Source organism: Bacillus rossius, chromosome 1 (genome assembly GCF_032445375.1).
Source record: "Bacillus rossius redtenbacheri isolate Brsri chromosome 1, Brsri_v3, whole genome shotgun sequence".
Taxonomy (NCBI): domain Eukaryota; kingdom Metazoa; phylum Arthropoda; class Insecta; order Phasmatodea; family Bacillidae; genus Bacillus; species Bacillus rossius.
Window position 1 is genome coordinate 58,798,273 of NC_086330.1, and position 19,872 is coordinate 58,818,144.

General features: G+C 35.9%; 1 protein-coding gene and 1 non-coding gene across 2 annotated transcripts in view; one reads left to right on the forward strand and one right to left on the reverse strand.

Annotated features, from left to right (window-relative positions):
• Positions 1-9,621, forward strand: part of LOC134528437 (extracellular matrix-binding protein ebh-like) — a 103,125-nt gene extending 93,504 nt beyond the window's left edge. Inside the window, exons 13-14 of the mRNA XM_063362083.1 lie at positions 705-801; positions 9,456-9,621. Coding sequence (XP_063218153.1) covers positions 705-801; positions 9,456-9,476 — 118 coding nt within the window. The 3' untranslated portion in view covers positions 9,477-9,621. The remainder of the gene's footprint in view (positions 1-704; positions 802-9,455) is intronic.
• Positions 9,622-19,492: 9,871 nt separating this feature from the next.
• On the reverse strand, positions 19,493-19,564 carry Trnaa-ugc (transfer RNA alanine (anticodon UGC)). Its single transcript has one exon. It is a non-coding gene; the product is annotated as a tRNA-Ala (tRNA).
• Between the last annotated feature and the right edge of the window lie 308 nt (positions 19,565-19,872).

Sequence of the window (19,872 nt, forward strand, 5' to 3'; positions counted from 1 at the left end):
GACAGTGAAAACGGGACAGGTTGTAAAAATATTGTATTCAATTGGACCAATCATGCTTTATAAATCTACAAATTTTGGATATGCAAGTGAGCAAATTTTTGGGCGTAAAATAAATGCCATGCAGCAAGAAAGTACAGTAAAATTTGTTGGACAGAAACAAGATAAAGTTTTTAGATTCCCATCCTTTCTGACTCTATGAATTGTTCTATTAAAATAACTTTATGGAAGTTCTGGGTTAAAAACTTTCTGTGGGTCCATGACTATCAAGTGCATGCTTTGCTTCTTTGAATTTTTTTTTTTTGCGATAACTTTGAATGCCTCATCTTCCGCAACAGTTAACACCACAAATGTTTCCAAATAACTGAGAACGTTTCCCATCAACGTTTTCTCATCTTGCACAGCTTTCCATATAAATTCTTCTTTTTTAAATTATTTAATGGTGATCAGTGTTTACGTATGTAACTATTGTGTAGAGAACTCACCGATTGTATTATATTTCCGTATACACAGCTTTATTTTTAAACCATGAAATATCAGTGGCATTAAACTCACAACATACGAAGGTAGGCCACGTGCTAAATAGTTCTCCTGGCCTATTTAACTCAGATTGTGGCACACAATTCAAAGCAAACAGGGAGTAGTTTTCTAGTGAATTTTTTCCATGCCAATGCTGAAATAAGTGATCATGCCCGTGATTCCCTCAGCAAATCCGTGTCCCGCTGGGGAGATGCTCCAAGGAACCTGCAGCAACGCCCGTCTCATCTCGGCAGGACTATTTGCGTCCCTCCCAGCATGATGCAAGTGAGTACAGTGCTGAGCTTCACTCACTATTTCCAGCAGTGAAACTAGTTTTGGTTCACGTACAGGTCCCATCGAAAGTTTAAGATTACTTGTAGATCAAGATTAAACAATGGCTGTATCCGAATACACAATGATGCGTCCAAAGCACACACATCCCTTAAGCAAATGCAGCCACAATGTAGAGGACGCATTTCCAAGGGATGGATTATATCCGATTACTTTTACTGACAGCACCCACCTGTTGGTCGTACTTAAGTACACGTAGCCATTTTGAGTCGTGAGTCGTGACATATGCGAATATTTAGCAAAACGTAAATAACGAACAAAATAAAAATTTTGTTATTAATCCCAAAACATTGATAATACTTATAATGAGCATTTATCACCCTATAAGTTTAATTTCCCCTTTCGGTAATTTTTATTAACGTTTTTATTTGTCTCTATTTGAGCTAGCACTTCCGCCTATTAAGTTTTAAACTAATCTTAATGCCAAAAATATTAAGTAATATTATATAAAAACTAAATAAAACACGTTTCCGAAGCTAATAGATATAGGAAAGCATCAGTGGATGCGACTGTCGCGTCCGTAAAAATCTCGATTGTAAGGATGCATCGGCATCCGTTATTAGGATCTGGAAGCAACGCAAATATGGCCGCGTCCACTACGATGCACATTAGTCTAGCATTCGGATGCAGCCAACATTTGGGTGTGAACTTCTTGTATAAATTACTTACATTCAATACTTCTAAATCAATATATTATTAATTAGTTTATTAATAATTTTTAATTTAAACAATTCTTAGCTAAAATTTTTATAGTACTTCTTTAGAAGTAGAGGATTTCTACAAAATGGTTCTTGAAAATCCTCTCTACTGTAGAAAACATTATTTTTGCAAACAATATTTTTATTAAATAGTGGAGTTTGTGTACAGATTTAAATATTTGAAAAATACTTATCAATAAAAAATCACTCTCGCAAGAATACGGTGATTTATTTTAAAAATCTGAATAAGATTAGCAAGAAAATTGTGTAAACAGTTTGCAATTTAAATAAAAAATTATTATCGTATTTTTTCTTTTTATAAAATTTAGAAAATATGCGTTCCTTCCTTTAGGTAGTAGTTCATACTTGTTTAATATTGTGGGTAAGGAGCCATTACTACCCATATTTACTATCAAAATTTTAGTACCCAACATCATTTTAAATCTTCTAAAGGTTTAATTTTTTTTGGAATATAAAGTAATGATATTGTCTTATTTAAACTTTTTTACCTGTTTTGATTCAAACTTGACAGACACATTCTCTAATAAGGAGAATATTTTTTACAGCTTTTCGTGTCAATATTTTTTGTTATATTTTCAGTTAATTTTACTTAAGTTTGAAACACAAATTAAGAAACCTCAAAGTTAACTATAAATTATTACAAATGCAACAATATGTGACCTCCACTAATCGTTTTACTTTCAATATTCATAAAAATGATTGAAAAAGATATTTACATACAAAATATTGTAAAGAATTTCATTTCCTTAGTTACTTTTGCTTTCTAGAAATGACTCACAGCTGCCCTTTCAGATTTTTTCAACATTTCTGATCTGTGTGAAATATTTATACCATACCAAGTCAGCGCAAGGATAGTGTAATTTAGCCGCTAATAAATCAGTTAATCAGGTCGTAGGATTAAAGCTTCCGCTATTTCACATCACAATATAACCATTATATTTGACTTTTTTCTTGGAATAAACGTAGTATTTTGACTAAGATATAATATACCATGAAAGAAAATCCACAACATGACTTTTTTTTTATAAACATTGTAGTGTTCGTTTTTATATTTCAAAATATTTACTAAATACGGTGAACGAATCATTCATCGTGCTATCTAGTTTTATTTCAATATTATAAATTACAAGCTGCACTTGAGGAAAAGATAAAATTTAAATCAAAAAATATTATCAAGGTCCATAGCCTGAGCCGTTTGCTTCACGTGAGTAGGGTGTAAAATAAGATAATAATATGAAAATTTTATACTTAAATACTTATGTATAATGAAGTTGACCACCTAATATAAAAATACAACAAAGTCATCTCGGGGTTCTGGGTTCGAGCCGTGGTATAAGACATAAATCATTTGGATGCTTCACTATAATCGCGGTAGCGGTGTTTGATGATTTGAATTGTTTTACATTACTGAAAAAAATTTCGATTTCAAAGACAGTGGAGATTAAAAAAGAGTCTATTCATCTATCATGGAGATGTAGTGATGTGTATCTGCGTGGCCAAATAATTATGCCATTGCGTGGGTTTGCAGCCACCTTCCAGACTGAAAACTATATATTTCTGTAGCCGAATGGGCCTAAGTGTGTTTGACATAAGAGTTGTGTCTCACGACATCTGTGTTTAGTTTTGGTGTTTGTTTTAAGATCAGTGGTTTGATCTTGGTGTGAGATAAGAGCTACCAACCTACCAAAGCTTGGTGATCTGACTGTAACTAAACTGAAGCCATTTGATTTTTTAATACTTTATAGCACATAAGCAAGGCTGTGACATGATTTTATTTAAATTATTCAAAACTTTTTTATTTCGGTGATATAAATTTTAATTAGATTGAAACTGGCAGACTAATAATACTACTATTTGAAATTAATCGGTTACCAGTCGCAGTCAAAGCAATGGTAATGTACCGAGATAAAGTGATTATACTTTGGAATTAACCGAGAAATAAACTTTTCCTTCAAAATTTATAGAACCTTGAGATCATATAAACAATAAAAGGTACCATGAGAAAAAAAACAGTGAAATATTACAATCAAATCAATTACAAAACTTTTGATTAAGTGTGCCTATCTAATTTAATAGAAATTTATTTTCAAAATAAATTTATTTGAAATTATTAAAATGTGTTCAATTTTAAAAATATATATGGAAAATATAGAAAGTGTTAGTGTCATATGTTTTATTGTATTTTCTCAAGTGCGCATGTTGATTTTTATTTATTTTTTTATTACGTGGATTTCTCTAGGTCATAAAAGGGCTATTGTTTTTCATGACGATAAATTTAAAGTTGATAATTCTATTTTCTTTTTTCTTTTGCTATTGAATGTTATTCCAGAGGTGTTAAATGCCAATAAGAATATTTTCATTGCAATATATAATACTTCAAAATGGCACCATAATTTGTGGCATAATATTAAATATAAATTAAATCAGCGGTTCCTAGTTTTTTTTTTTTTGGCCAGGGAACCCTATGATCGACTTTTTTTTGGCGGAACCCCAGCTCCTTCAAAGAAAGTTATTTGGCAATAACTGTGCCTACTTTATGTGACATTAGTCCTGACTCACGGAACCCCTGTGACCCTGCCGCGGATCCCCAGGGTTCCGCGGAACACCTTTTGGGAACAGCTGGATTGGATAATTATGCATACATTTTGGTTCAGATTCTTTAAATTTTATGGACGCACTTGGCATGGAAAGATTTTCCGTCGGCCATATTAGAGTTGGTCGTGTTAATGTTGTCATTGTATTGTGACCCTTAGTTACTTACTCTTCTTGTGCTGGAACTATTTACGACGTAAAGACATAAATTCAAGCTAGCTGTATCGACATTCGATCCCAGGTCTCATGGAAAGCGAGTACAGTGCGTACAGTTTTTTTTTTCCTTTCAGAAATATGTTTTAAATATATTACAGCAATTAGAGAAATAAAAACCATTATAAATAACATTTTTGCATAAGGTATAGTATTTATATAATGCAATGATGAAGTAAAAAAAAAAAACACATGAAATGCAATTACAAGGTTTGAACCACGTCTCATGGAGGCCTCGCTCATCGTCTCCACACAGAAAAAAAAATTCTGTACTTTTACAGAAGATTCCTTTGGAAACCAGTTTCCAAAGAAAAGGTTGTAATACTAAAATAGTTTGTAATACTACAAGAAATAGTTTGTAATATTACAAGAAAGACGATGGTCTACATGTCTTGAATGAAACTGACACAGACCACGGCATCGTCCCACTTGCGAAAATCCGAGTTTGACCCCGCTGAGAATCGAACTCCGATCTCCTTGATGGGAAGTGGGTGTTCAGACTACTTTTTGAAGTTTTACTTATTGAGGCGTGTTATGAAAGAAATGATAAAATTTTTAAGATGCGCGCGCACCATGCAACGAAATTTTCACAGGATGAAAAAAATAGATACGTACAAAAAACTACATTAAAAATTTATATATATATATGATTTTAAAGCTTATACTTTAGTGACTGATAATGAATGCTAGTCCATATCATCAAAATATTTATTTAATGTGATTATTATCTAATAATAGAAATTGTCTTTTTCAGGTGTATTTTAAGTGTATTTATGTAAGTGAAGCTATGTTCCCAAATTTATAATTTATTTGCATTATAAATTATCACATTATTTAATAAATAAAATTAATAAATTAGAATAAAATTTCAGCAAATGTATTTATTTCAATTATCAACTAAAGTTCATGTCGTTTATTTTACTAAATGAATTAAATTTATACAAGTAATTATATTAATTTTTAATACTGAGTATTTATATGTATTTTTTAGTTTGATTGCATTTATACTTTACCATCTGTATTTGTACCACTCCATTCCTTTCATTATTTTATTTCTATTAATTGTTTGCACGCAAAATTTAAGTTTGTTTTATCTATTACTAGCTGCCCGACCCGGCTTCGCACGGCTATACCAATGGAAAAAAATTAAACCACATCTCCCATTTACAGTAATGGTAAATAAAAAAAATTCAGTGAAAATTTATTACAATCCTGTATAATGTACCGGAGAGAAAATGAATAGCACCGATGGTTTCCCGACTCGTGCACGCAACGTACAACTGATGTACCCGTACTTCGCTACGGCAGTCTACAGGCAGATCACTCTTGCGCCGCTCATTATACATGCCCTTCCTTGTGGGTACGCCACTGCCGCGCGATGCCCGTTGCCACGGAGACGCAGAAGGCATGAACAATGCAAAATCCTGTTTTCATGCAGACAAAGTACCCACTGTTGCCTGGATTTAACCACCCATGGGATCTAATTTTCGGAAAATGTCATCATGCGTAACATAACGAACATTACTGTGAAGTTTCAAGTCTGTAAAATATATATACTTGAAAAAAGGGCAATTTTTGATATTTAAAGTACCCGCAAAATTTCAACGGTGATTAGGACTGCACTAACAATGAAATAGTCGTTGCCATAGAGACGAATGAAGCATCAACAAAGCAACAGCCGTTGCCATGGTGATTTCCTACCAAAAACTGGAAATTTTGATATATTACGCCCCCGAAACTCCCCTTGGGATCGGATTTCCGCAGAATCCGTTCTTAGAGAGCGTCTACATCACAAAATGAGTAACTATGCTAAATTTCAAGTCAATCGGGTGTATAGTTTTAGAGATCTCGTGATGAGTGAGTCAGTTCAACTTACGACCTTAAAGACAAATGCCTGCTGTTGAAATTGAATAAAAATTTGCACAATATACGTTATATGTTTTTTTTAACTTTTTTTTTCACAATTTCAAAGTAAACACAATACCGGTTTGTCACATGAAATTAACTGAGCAGAGAACAATGAGTAATTGATTTGATGGTTTCCAATTGAAATGTTAGGAAACGAATAACTTATTTTTTTTTCCTTTTTTTTTCACAATTTCACAGTAAACACAATACCGGTTTGTCACATGAAATTAACTGAGCAGAGAACAATGAGTAGTTGATTTGATGGTTTCCAATTGAAATGTTAGGAAACGAATAACTTATTTTTTTTCTTTTTTTTCACAATTTCACAGTAAACACAATACCGGTTTGTCACATGAAATTAACTGAGCAGAGAACAATGAGTAGTTGATTTGATGGTTTCCAATTGAAATGTTAGGAAACGAATAACTTATTTTTTTTCTTTTTTTTCACAATTTCACAGTGAACACAATACCGGTTTGTCACATGAAATTAACTGAGCAGAGAACAATGAGTAGCTGTCAAACAATGTATCACGCACCGGCGCCATCTACTTAAAATGTTGGTTTGTCCTGAATTTTTCCTGAATTTTCTTTGCTATAAACCTCACGGAGCCCGAGACCTTTCCAACGACTGCAAAACCGTGGAAATCGGTTCGTGCGTTCTGGAGTTATATCGTCAGGAAGGAAAACCCGACTTATTTTTATATAGTAGACTAGCTAAACCCGGCCACGCTTTGCTGTGGCACAGTTTAATATTAATTCATTGTTTAATTTAATATTTTACTGTGCATGGCTATGGAATGTAATAGAAGAAATAAAAATGTGTTTAGCTTAAATATTTTTATTGTAAAGCTAATGGAAGGACTACATTCCTTGTTTTCCCATTTTTTGCATAAACATATAGATCAGATAGTTTACCGACTCTGGAGCACCCGACATATAACTGTCCATGAGAGAAGCATTCATTTTCTAAATTCAAACCGCACACTTGCAAAGATTGTCCTTGTGCTTTATTGATGGTCATAGCGAACGCAAGGCGTATTGGAAATTGAAGTCGTTTGAACTCGAACGCCATATCTGTCGGAATAAGTGGCATTCGTGGAAGTAATACGTCTTCACCTTTATGAAGTCCAATCAAAATTGTTGCTTCAATAAGATTATCCATTAATTTTTTAACTACTAATCGTGTACCATTACATAATTTAGGCTGACAGATATTTCGAAGCAATATAATTGGCACACCAATTTTCAAATTCAAAATATGTGGTGGTAATCCTGGAACATCGAGTGAATTGAGAAATTCCGTTGGAAAGTTAACTGCTTCATTTTGGTGCACTACTGAATCAATAGATTTGTATGTCATTGTTTCACCTTCGATTCTGTTTATAATACTATTGTTCATATCGTGTACGTCAACATTTTTAGCCGCTAGAATGGCTCTTTCGCTCAACCATGCATGATTTTTGAATTTTGTTTTGATGTTTTGGAATACCTTGTCTACTAATTCCTCTTTTGAATCTACGATGTTGCATAAATCAGATGATAAGCTGATTTTTCCTGTTTCTGGATTTGTAGGTACAGTGCCGTTACCAACTTCAATTAATTGTCTTGAAAATATGACTGCTGCTGGATCGTTCTGAAGTTTAACTCGCATATTCGTGGTTAAATGCATTTTTTTTACTGTGCTCCAAAAATTTGAATATTTTTTTTAATTTAAACGTATTTTTATCAATAGAGTCGAAAGAATATACTTTCAAATTAAATAAAGTTTTTTATTCTTTCTTGAAATATATATATATATATATACTATATATATATATATATATATATATATTTGTGTAAATTATAGTCGTCAAGGCACAATGGTCGAGTAAGTCGGCCTCCGTAGCGCAGTCGACGGCACACCGGGCTACGGTGCGGGGGCTCCGGGTTCGAATCCCGGGTAAGACATGGCTGTAATTTGTATTGTCTTAATAACAACCTTCAACCAACACTACCATTCCTCCATGACTCGGGGTGACTTAAAACTACAACATTAAGGGGGGGAGATTGTTGCACACTGGTGACTGTCCAAACTTGTCAGTGTGCCATCAATCTTTAAAAAAAAAAAAAAAAAAAAAAAAAAAAAAAAAAAGAGTAGCCTGATGTGCTTGAACTTCGACAATATGGTACAGCATCGTCGAGCGTGGTCACAACTAAGTTGGGTGACCATGATATTTAGTTATAGAAAATTTTTTTTCCGATTTTTCCGGTGGATTTTCCCAAACTTTTATTTCATATAAACACTCTTCTGTTAAGATGCAATGTTCTGTAAAAATTTCAATCCAAACCATCGTATACTTTCCGAGTTTTGCGGCCAAATACATACGGAAGCTAAATTTTTATATATATAGATTACGCCAAGTAACTATAACTTCTAACGCACGTAGGCCTACATAAGTATAAGGGCCCATTTTTTTATATAAATTGTTTTATTTACATACTTGGCATACAGTTGTAGGTTCACATCTATGTCATATACATGTTTGACTACGTACTACATGCTTTTCAGCTATGACCGCTGCACCGCCTGTTGTAACTATAGCTCACTGTTCTAACAAGTACACCTACACTTACATTTTTTTACCTTAAACTTACGAATAACGCTGGTTACACATTATCCAGGTATCTTCCTATATTTCCGGATATCTTCGTAAATTTACGGGTACTGCGTTAACTTACTTAGAACATAAATTCTCAACGACAAACTTGGTATGTAATTAACAAAACATTAAAAAATTATTTAAGTCCACATAAAAAACACTACCATTTCTTCCATGTTTACCATGTTTGCAACGAAACGCGAAACTCAGAATATACTTAGTGTCTACGAATATTCATTCATTTACCTGAAATACTGAATTATTTTGAGGTACATGCTTAGTTTAAAAGCCCGCAAATTTACTATAATTTCTAACAGAATACAAAGCATTTTCACATAAAACAACACACGAGGTATGAGGTTAACTATCATCGTAACTTACAAGTACAGAAATGTAATCGTTTTTCATTGATAATGAGAAATGTGTTCAGCTGCAGCTGTTCAGCAAAGCTTTATTTTACTGTTGTTGTTGTAATCTCAATGTTATTTTACAAATATTTTTTTATATTTTTCCAGATTCGTTCCAGACCCTGGTAACATGCCAGGACTAAATTAAGAATCGGAAGAAACGTTGTGAAGATTGGAATCATTGTGTGCCTATTTTTGCTAGTGGGTCCTTTGTGTACAGTGTAAAATTATTTTCAGTTCATTGAAAAAAAAATTTTTTTTTTGAAATGTGAAAGTAGATAGCTTCGCTTAAAATGTCCCCAGCAACCCGATAACAAGTGTATACGCAGGGGTGGATAAGAATAGGGGGGGGGGGGGATATATATCCCCTTTACTCGTGAAAACCTTAAAAAACTTTATGATTCCCACCAATTAAAGGAAAGAATTTGAAAGCAAACAGCGGGCAAAGTGGATCTATCCCCCCTCCTCTTTCCCACAGATTAATTTTTGATTACGCTCGTGTTGATAAGAACCTAACCATCGAAATTCACGTCTTCAACGAACCAGCAAACAATAGTACACCCATGGAGGTATAAGTATATCGAGTGGCTGTCTGTTCTAAGGTCAAAGCCACTCTGGTTAACAATTTGGTTTTAAAAAAAACATGTTTGAAGGCAAATGCCAGGAGTTTGCTTAATAGCTTGACATGATTTCATTAAGAAGAATTATAAAAAAATTCCATAATGAAGTGAGTATTGTTAAAAACGGATGTTAACAACACATCAAAAACGAATTAGAATCACAATTCATTAAAACAACGTAAAAGGGATGCTATCCGGATTGACTACAATTATTAACACGTAAAAGATTGCGCACACCCAGTCCTTTACTTTTTACTTCCATGTTATTTTTTTTAAAGAAGTGACAAGAGCTGATGGCAAACACTAAGGCCACAAAAATAAAACACAGGTAGTTGATCAAATTGGTATGAAAGTTTAGTTTGCAGTGGTAACCTACACAACTTTCACTGCTGATGCAAATAGAAAAGGAATGACGTTAGTTATTTTGCAATAAACATAGCCTATATACGCGTAACTCTTCATTTTTACATACGTGTGTTTTTTTAACTGATATAACTTCAGTACCTATTTAAAATTATTATTTTTTAAATACTAGCAATTCTACAGCCCTAAATAATTTTTTTTCTCTGTCCGGCATTTAAATGTTATAAACATTTTATAAATATTAACGGGTATAATTTTGGACTAATTTTAAGGTCTGTTGTGCACGACGAATCAGTTATTTTCTTGTCATAAAAGTTAATTACGAAAAGAGCCCTAAAAAAGAATTATTTTAAAGATTTATATTTCTGAAATTTTTTATGTAATTTCAATCTTGTATTTACAAACACAGCAAGCTTCGAGGTAAAAAAAAATTATGTAAGAAACTTGTGAAAATTTTTGCCGCAAGAAAATGAAAGGAGCTGATTCTTGCAGCTCCAGCCAATAAGCAGAACTTGCGCACGATTTTCCAAACCACCTAGCCAATCAGAAAGGCGGCAAAAACTGCTTCGCCAACAGCTTAAACCAGTCAAGAGTCAGTTTAGGATATATGTGAAAGCACGCTACACTGTAAAAAAGTGTAAATTTACACATTCAATTTTAGTGTAATTTTACATTTTTTATGTGCCGAACAGTCACTTAAAAGGTTAAATATGTCCAATTTACAAGAAAATTCCCTTTGCACTGGAAGGAATTCCTTTTCGAGGGAAAATTTCCCGTTTTATTTCCAATAAATGTCGATGGCTTGAAAAAAAAAAACCTGCCAGCCACCCCAAAATAAACCCATTAAAAAGGCTTTATAACTCCTCAAAAACACGCAAAAAGTAAGGCGTTCAAGAAAGGAGTCAACCATCTGGAAAACCTTGAATTTCACAAGTCCCTGACACATGATTAATAGTCCTCATAAAGGTTAATAATGTCCCATTTTAAGGGGGAAAATTCTTTTCGGGGAAAAATTAACATTTAGAGAAAAAAATTTACCACCAAAAAAATCTAAACAATTCTAAGTTTAAAAAATAACATGAAAAATGTCACTGTAAGTAGCTGTCATCTTGGCCATCATTTTTAATTAAAACCGTTAACAAAATAAAACTAAAATGTCAGAAAAATTTTTATTTATAAAATTGTAATAACATCAAAATAAAAATGTGTTTTACATAATCGCGTAACTAGTCTACGGTTCGAACCCCACCGACGGTAATTGAATAATAAATATATTTTAAAAAAATCATAAATATTGATAAAAATTCCTTTGAAAATTACATAACAATTTATTTAAAAATTTACTTGCGTCGTTAAGTTCGGAGTGCCCAGTTCAAAACATATGGAGACCAATGTTATCAAGCAGTAATGACAAACGTATAAACAATTTATAAAAATAAAAACATTTAAATAAAAAAGTGTATGTGTCATGGACTTTTGAAACACTCGCTCCGATTCCTAGTGTATGTACTTTCTTAAAAACAATTCATCCTATCAATCCTCCATGACTACTACCAGCAGACAGAGTTACGTCACGCCGGTTCGCGACGGTTGCGGTCGAGCGACTGCCGATTTCTCCGGGAGAGCAGGAGGACTGACGCTTGACGGCGGGAACACCGCATCGGGTAGCTTGAGATTCACCAACCTCCGGACAGTTCCAGAACATCTCCGTAGTTCACCGCTCGCGGACACATTTTAGAGTACAGTTTCCGTTCAAGAATGTCCCAGTTTCAATTGTATATTATATCGGTTTAATGTAGACTATCTGCAACAAATGATACTTCAAATTGAAGGTAAACTAACCTAGTTTTTACTACAAATGTTACAAACGCTCAATAGGTGCATATTTACACGTCACACATCAAACTTAAAGTCCAATTCTTCCCAAAATTTGGTTAACAAGCCCGGAGTAATGGAAGACATAGCCTCTTCAATTCTGTGTCTCAACTCTGGCAAATCATTAGGTAGCGATGGAACGTAGACACAATCCTTTATAAAGCCCCAAAGGAAGAAATCGCATGTCGTCATGTTAGGTGAACGTGGAGATCAGCGAAAAAAGACCTCTGTCGTCTCGACCATTACGACCAATCCAACAGTCATCTGGCTTTAAATCATGTAGCTACTGTAACCGGTATGGACTTTAAAAGAAACACACGTTGAACTGAAATTACCAATTCATTCATAGTAAATTACAGAACACATAACGCTTTACCCTCAGGAGTCACCGTTTTGCGTCCAAGCGAGAATCAGTACTCGCGTATGCCCTTTATTAAACCTATTTGAGTTACTCTTAAGTTGTGACGTTGCCATTGCCATATTGTAAAAGTCCAAAACATTGCAGGAAGATGCTAAGGTCTGATGATTAATATTAAGTATGAATTGGAATCTCTGTCGTTAAAAACAGTCACTTCTTTAAAATACACACATTTAAAAACGTTTCCATAATAGAAAAAAAAACTACCATTCAGTAAATGCTTTGGGGGTTCAACCAATTCGGCGCAAGCCATTAGAAAAAAAAAGCTTCATTTCACCCAGTTGCCTCGTAATCATGCAGAGGTAACACCCCTCTCCCCCCCCCCCTCCGCTAAATTTTAAACATGTCTGATCCAACTGAAATTACGTTTCATTTTAGTAACAATCACCTGGATGGACGAAAATATATCATCCCAGGAGAAAAAAATCTTAAAGAAAGAATTTTCGCGAGAATATATTAATAAGTACTCTGACAACGATTTTACTTGCTTGAGCTCGTGGAAGGTTCACTGAAGGAGGCATTAGGAGGGAAAGATTTGAAGACGACGCTGCGGTCGAACAGTACGTGAATCACCTTTGTTTTCATGAATGGATAAAAAAAAACTGCCTATCCAACGGAGAAAATGTATTTCTTTCGAAGGAAAACTATGTAGAAAAATAAAGCTGAATCACCAATAAGTCGGTATAAAAATATTCCCTCGTGGATGCGGTAAGGTGCGATCCCGTCATTAGGATGCGATCGACAGGATAGGGCAGGACACGACTCCCGTCCGGCTGCAGTAGCTCCAACAAGAGGTAGTGGGCGGGCGGCACTCCGCGGCCTGGAACTCTTCGCGGGCCCTTGGTTCGATGCTGGGTTCTGGCATCCGGACCACGAGGCCCGCAGTAGCTATGATGACAATACAGTTTGCGGCACACTGTGTCGCAGTGTTGCCTGATTAAGCAAACAGTCTGAGCAATTGCTCCGGAGTTGCACGGAAAGCGGACGGCTCGGGCGTCCTGACCCGGGCCCGGTGGATCCGAGGCCCGCGACGGTCCGCGTCGAGCCGCCAGCAGACATCAGCCCGCGGACAGAGGACAACCGAGGAGTTGTGCCGGTAGCAGTTACAGGACCGGCGAGGGACGTGTCCGGGCCGAGATGGATGCCTCTCCGTCTTGCGCGGCGCTGCTGCGACACAAGCCGGGCGGCGCGTGCGTCGCGTGCTACGAGCTGCTCTGCGGTGAGTATCCCCCTTACCCCCCCCCCCTCCTTCCACAATGCTCCCGAGGTGGGCTCACGATCGAACATGTGCACGACTGTGCACACACACACACGACATGTGCGACAATTGAAATGTTACTGCTAATTTCAGCCAACGAAATGTCAAGATCTGCGGTGTTAGTAAGTAAACTGAGTACATTAACTACCAAAATGACTATCCCGTGACATCTGACCATGCGAATTTGCGAGCACAGTTTTTTTTTTCAACACATAAATAATTAAACGTTACATAAAATGTTTAGTTAACCATTCTAACATCGACACTTAATTTTTATTTTGCAATTTTTGCTAGTGATTTGTCAGTAATAGCATTAATTATTTTCTTAAAGCAGGAATTGCACCTGGGCATGGTAATAACTCGAAAATTTCGTTGCCACAATATTATTGATAATTATAAACAGTTTTCTAGTCCTGCCAAAATGATTTCCTGCTCTACTCTCATTGGTCGTTGCGCAATGCGTCGGTAACAGAAATAAAGATATATTTATTTCCCTCCTATGCACACGACCTGTCTTCCATGCACACGAGCGTCGTATGAGCTATTGCGAATCAGTAGGTTCAAAACCATTGTGGTCAAATCTTGTACGCACGACCTACTGTTACTGTTATTGTTATTATTCCAATTGTGCACCCATCTTCAAGCTGGATCTGGCTCCGCCATCTTGAATTGTCAAGACACGATGCTGGAACCACAATAACACGACGGTAGGATGCGAAAATGACAATGCGACAGAAAAAGATCTCGTTATTGTCAACATGTGGTGTTTACCCGCACGACAACCAAAATAAACGATTGTATATAAGGTAAGAGCACCAGTAGTTGACACTTTAAGGAGCAAAATTGCTTGAAATCGCACGTGTAAAAGACTGTATATACATTTAACTAATTTCTGGCATTAGTCAATTTTTGTTTATATTTAAAGAAAGGTTACATGAGACATTACGTTATATGATTTATTTTTTTAATGATATTATGTTCATACCTGTAATTGCAGCAGTGTTTGACAGCAGTGAGACTGCAAAATTTTAGTAGTTGACATATAGCTTCAATAGTAGTTGACGTCCTTTAAAAACAACATATATCATGTTTTAAAAATGCGTGCAAGTCTTTTAGTACTAGCCAGTTGTGTGTAAACATCTAAACTCGTATGCTCTAATGTTACAAATAAACGTATCTACGAAACTTGGACACAAAATTCAAAGTTGAATACTTCAAAATAATGCCGAGCATGATAAATAGGGAAAACCGGAAAAACCTTTTTTCCGTTTTTAAAATCTAACTATAATTCTGTCTAACAAGATGGTACTATTGATATCTCAGGGCTATTAGAACAGCACGAATACCGAACACGTCGCATGTATATGCTTCAACGCTGAATCTGTGGCATTTCCCTTTAGACAGGAATTATCATCACATGGGTTTTTGGGGTTGTACTTCTTTAGGGGCATTGAGGGTGAAATTTTAGTAGGCACCAAAGATGCAATAAATCAAGCGATTGAAATTTAACAGGTTGAAATTTCAATGCGCATGCATGCAGAAACTGCTATAGCCACGAGCTGAAGTCGTCAAGATGGCTGACCCACGTGTGGCAACATGCACGCGTGTATTATAACTATGGTGAACATCGGGAATATACTAAGTGAATTTATGCGCCAAAAGTAAACTTTATGGTAGTGAGACTATTCTGGAATGCATTTTGTAAACTTGAATAGTCATAAAAAGATACCAACCGGAACTTAAAAAATACCTATAATTTATTAGCCAGGAAAATTGTGTTGGAACAAATATTGCGTCAGAGACATTTAAAATTCTGTTGGTTCTCTAAAGCTAAAGCATCACGAACGTGGTGCTATCTTTGAAGTATTTTTCTAACTAAAAGTTGCAGTCCAATAGATAAATTCAATCAAATTAATCGGAAACATTTAAAACAAATATTTAAAAACACTGAGCTTGTGTTTTTTTTTTTTTTGCTTAAAGACAGAAATCAGTCTGTAAGTACATTTTACAAGCAAACCTTACGCTTATTGGGCTGATTTAACATTTACAATTTGATAGTAAAAAAAATTGCAACACGAAATTATTTTATTTGACATGATGTCGAATAATGCATGCTAACAATTTATTGTGTGTCCACAGTATGAAGAACGTAGCACCTCTCTTCAGTTAAATGGTAACTAAGGATTACCAAAATTGGAAATGCTTATTTTTTTTTCTTCAAGTTGTCATTATCCATTTTCTACGACTCGTTCGCGCATGAGCCATGGACTCGAGGAGCCGGTGTTTGTCTTGGGAGTTGGGGTTATTCACTGCGGGCCTTTCGACTCGGCCCGGCCCCCGCTATTTCCGTCTCGCGCGGGCACGACGGGCGAGAGCGCAGACACCAGCCAGCTCCACAGCGCTCCGGCTGTGAGCCCCACTCCCCCCTCCCCCTCCCAAAACCAAAAGCGTACGGGTAAAAACTATTAAAAAAATTTGTGAGCGGGTCTTTCAGTACTCGCCAGAGAGTTCTAACATCTGACCTCGGTAGCGAGCAAAAATTACCGTGTTCTCGTGTCGCAAATACTCTTACAACACGAAAAACTCGGGACACGGGAACTCAACGCAGGATTCTTTAAAAATTAACGCCGAGCGGGACAAACGTATACTCAAATTGAGTTTTTCTACTACATCACACGCAGTTTCTGCACCCGTCACTAGAATTCGCTGCCGGAGCAACTATGTCGAGTATAAATAAGTATCAAGCAACGGTTCCGATAAAAAAAAAAATCTAAGCTCCGGCTTTGGACTTGATTTTCGACAAGGAGTTTTTTTTTTTTTAAATACTGACCACCTTGTTAATATTCATTAAACAGTTAATATTATAAAATAACCCTTCGGCTTTCTGAACTTTGGTTCGTGCCATCCGCCACAGATGGCAGCACCATGGTTACATATTTCCGTTCCATGAGACTTCCGTTCCATTTACGAGATCACTCCTACCAAATGCCGTATGCCGACAGCTAAGATGTTACACATAAAAACACAAGTAAAAAATTGGTTGTCTGTAAAGTCGGTTTACGGACGATAGTTTAACGTGACAACGTCATAACAAAACATTGATGAAATGATTGCATACTTTTATGAATAAAATTGAATCATTTTTATTGAATTATAAATATTTTGTACGGATACAAAGAAGGAGTAAAATTAAATCTACAATTTAATTGATAAATGTACTTTTATTTGCACTCATTAATTCAAATATGTTTATTACTTTAACGGAGAGATTATTTTAACTATAACTTTCATACATGTTTGCTATTTTACTTCTTCCAATCTGTGTTATTCTGTTAACGATAGGACGATGATATGAAAAGTAGGAAACGAATAGGAGTGTTTCTAGTTTAATGTGCCTCGAAAAAATCAAATCGATGGTTGTTCCAATCGAGTGGAAGAGAGATAGATGCGGCGCAAGCGTACAATGAGCGTAACGGGACAACGTGCGTAACGGGGCACTTTTTCGTGCGTGCAGCCGGCGTTCATCGATTTATTAGACGTCACGTCAAAAACGGGATGTAATTGTGATTTGGTGTCATTCATTATCCCGTGCCCAATGGCTGTACAGTTGTAGTTCGCTAGGCCCCGATCAGATGTGAGAGTGGGGATGTGCCAACTGGGTTAGTAACTTTCAATTTTATGTATGATTTGTTGTAAATAGTGTAAATGGAACTGTTACACTATATCATTGGACACCCTGAATTGAGACCCTAGAAAAGTAAATGGCCCAGGTCCCCGCAGAGCCTAGAGCCGCCACTGAATTTTAGCGCTGGAGGTTAGGGGCGACAGTCCGTTACCGGGACTCCCGGGCGGGTCCGTGGTTCGATGCCCTGTCCTGGGGTCCTGCCCTCGGGGTCCGCAATAGCTGCGACGGCCCAGCTGCATTTGGCTGTGGCTGCGGCGGCTCTGCTTCGTTAAGGGCAGCTATTCTGAGCCGCCAGTGAGGGCAGATAGCGCCGGGCGGCTGAACGCCCTTAGAGCAGATTAAAGGACACACTTTCGCGCCAAGATTCACCTACTTTAACGCCGTGTTTCTAGGGCGTTTCTCCATCCGCGTTATCTACTACACACATCTGCGACGGTAGATCAACTGTCAAAAGTGGCGTGTAGTAGTGTTTTTTTTTTTCTGTGGTAGTTTTGGGAGACTCCGACCCGGGCACATATTTCTTGAATTTCTTATGAGATGGATTGTGGATATAGTTCAGAAAGTTTTTCAGAAAAAAATTACCAGAACACATACACTGTTAAAAATTACAGTAAATATACGGACTTTTCAACTAAGAATTTAACTCTAAAAGACAAAGAGTTCTTCGTAACTTCAAATAACTGAATCTTCGCAGAAACTACGGCGTATTTCAACTTCCGAGTTGGATGTTTCTTTCTAAAAAAAAAAAAAAAAAAAAAAAAAAAAAAAAAAAAAAAAAAAAAAAAAAAAGTAAATACAAACGGGAAAAGAAGAGTGTATTCACTAGACTTAACTAGTTTCTGAATTATTTTAACATACAAAAATATTCTTTTGAATTCGTGTTGAAAGTAAGTGAACTCAGTTTCCGCAAACTTACGAAAATAGCGATAAATTTACGAAGATCCCTGAATAATCTGTAACCAGCGTTCTTCGTAAATTTATGGTGAAAATTTTCAACAATGTAAGTAAATGTTTTCCCGCGAAAATGATACACAAACTTCATGCTATTCTGTGTAATAATTTTCGAGACACGCGTGATAGACATATTGGGGGCGCGGCAGTATATCGAAAATCGTTTGACCGAATGGCAGTGCAGTCAATTGACCAAAAACTTGAATATTTAACATCCTGGTAACATCTCTTAACATTGGCAATGGACAGCTGACTGAGAGACCCTAAGACCAATTTGAGAACAGTTCCAAGACATAGACTATACAATTTTCGTAGCTGTTCCCTGAACAGGCCCGACCAGAACATTTTCGGGACCTAGAAAAAAAAATAGATTACGCGCCTACTTCTTTACTTCACAATCAAAAACATGTAAGATACATTTACATAGACGTTTACAGTATAAAAGCAACGTCAATTTTTTAGCATCATCTCAAGTCGTCATACAGATTGCCGCGCCAATGTCTGCGTGACTAATGCTACTTCATGGCACATGAGGTGAGTTCGAGATGTATTTCGAATGAACTAATTACAGTTGGAATTAAAAGGTTTCACAAAGAGTAGATTGACTAAAAAAAGTTATACAAATTTTACAATGGTAATTAATGGTAATTACATAGGTAATTTTACAATGTTTAAAATAATTTCTTCCACTCCGTTGGCTTAAAGAGTGGATATACACGCCCGCCCCTCCTCCTGCTGGTATGGCCTAGTAAAAAAAAATATTTATTTGACGGTACCCTACAGAGCAGTGAAGTAAAAATGTTAAGAATCTTGTGGCAATTTTATATTTAAAAAAAAGTTCTGTGCTATATTCTTATGGTGATTAAAAAAAATTAGCATCAAATTTGAGATTAAGTTGTTTAAATAAAAAGTATTCTAATATATCTATCATTTGGAATCGCAAAGATGAAATATTAAGATAGAAAAAAAATCCTGTGGAGATGCCGGGGATCGAACCCGGGGCCTTTCACATGCAAAGCGAACGCTCTACCACTGAGCTACATCCCCCGTCGAGAACTCCATGCAAATTTACTGGATAAATAAACATGTAGGTGTTTCTAGTAGATGTGTAAGCGTATGTGCCACTTTTCCAACTTATAATGAAGGGAACACTTCTTCCAGGGCCGTTTTAAGGCCCCGCGACGGCTCATGTCAGTTTTATTCCCCCTGTTTTTTTTGTTCTACTAAAAATCTGGACATTAATGAGAAAAAAATCTAATTGTTATTAGCATGTGTAGGTAATTTAAAGTGTCGACAAACACCTATTTCAATTCATAAATTCGTGTTACAAAAATCTTTCAAATATTTGTTGCCTC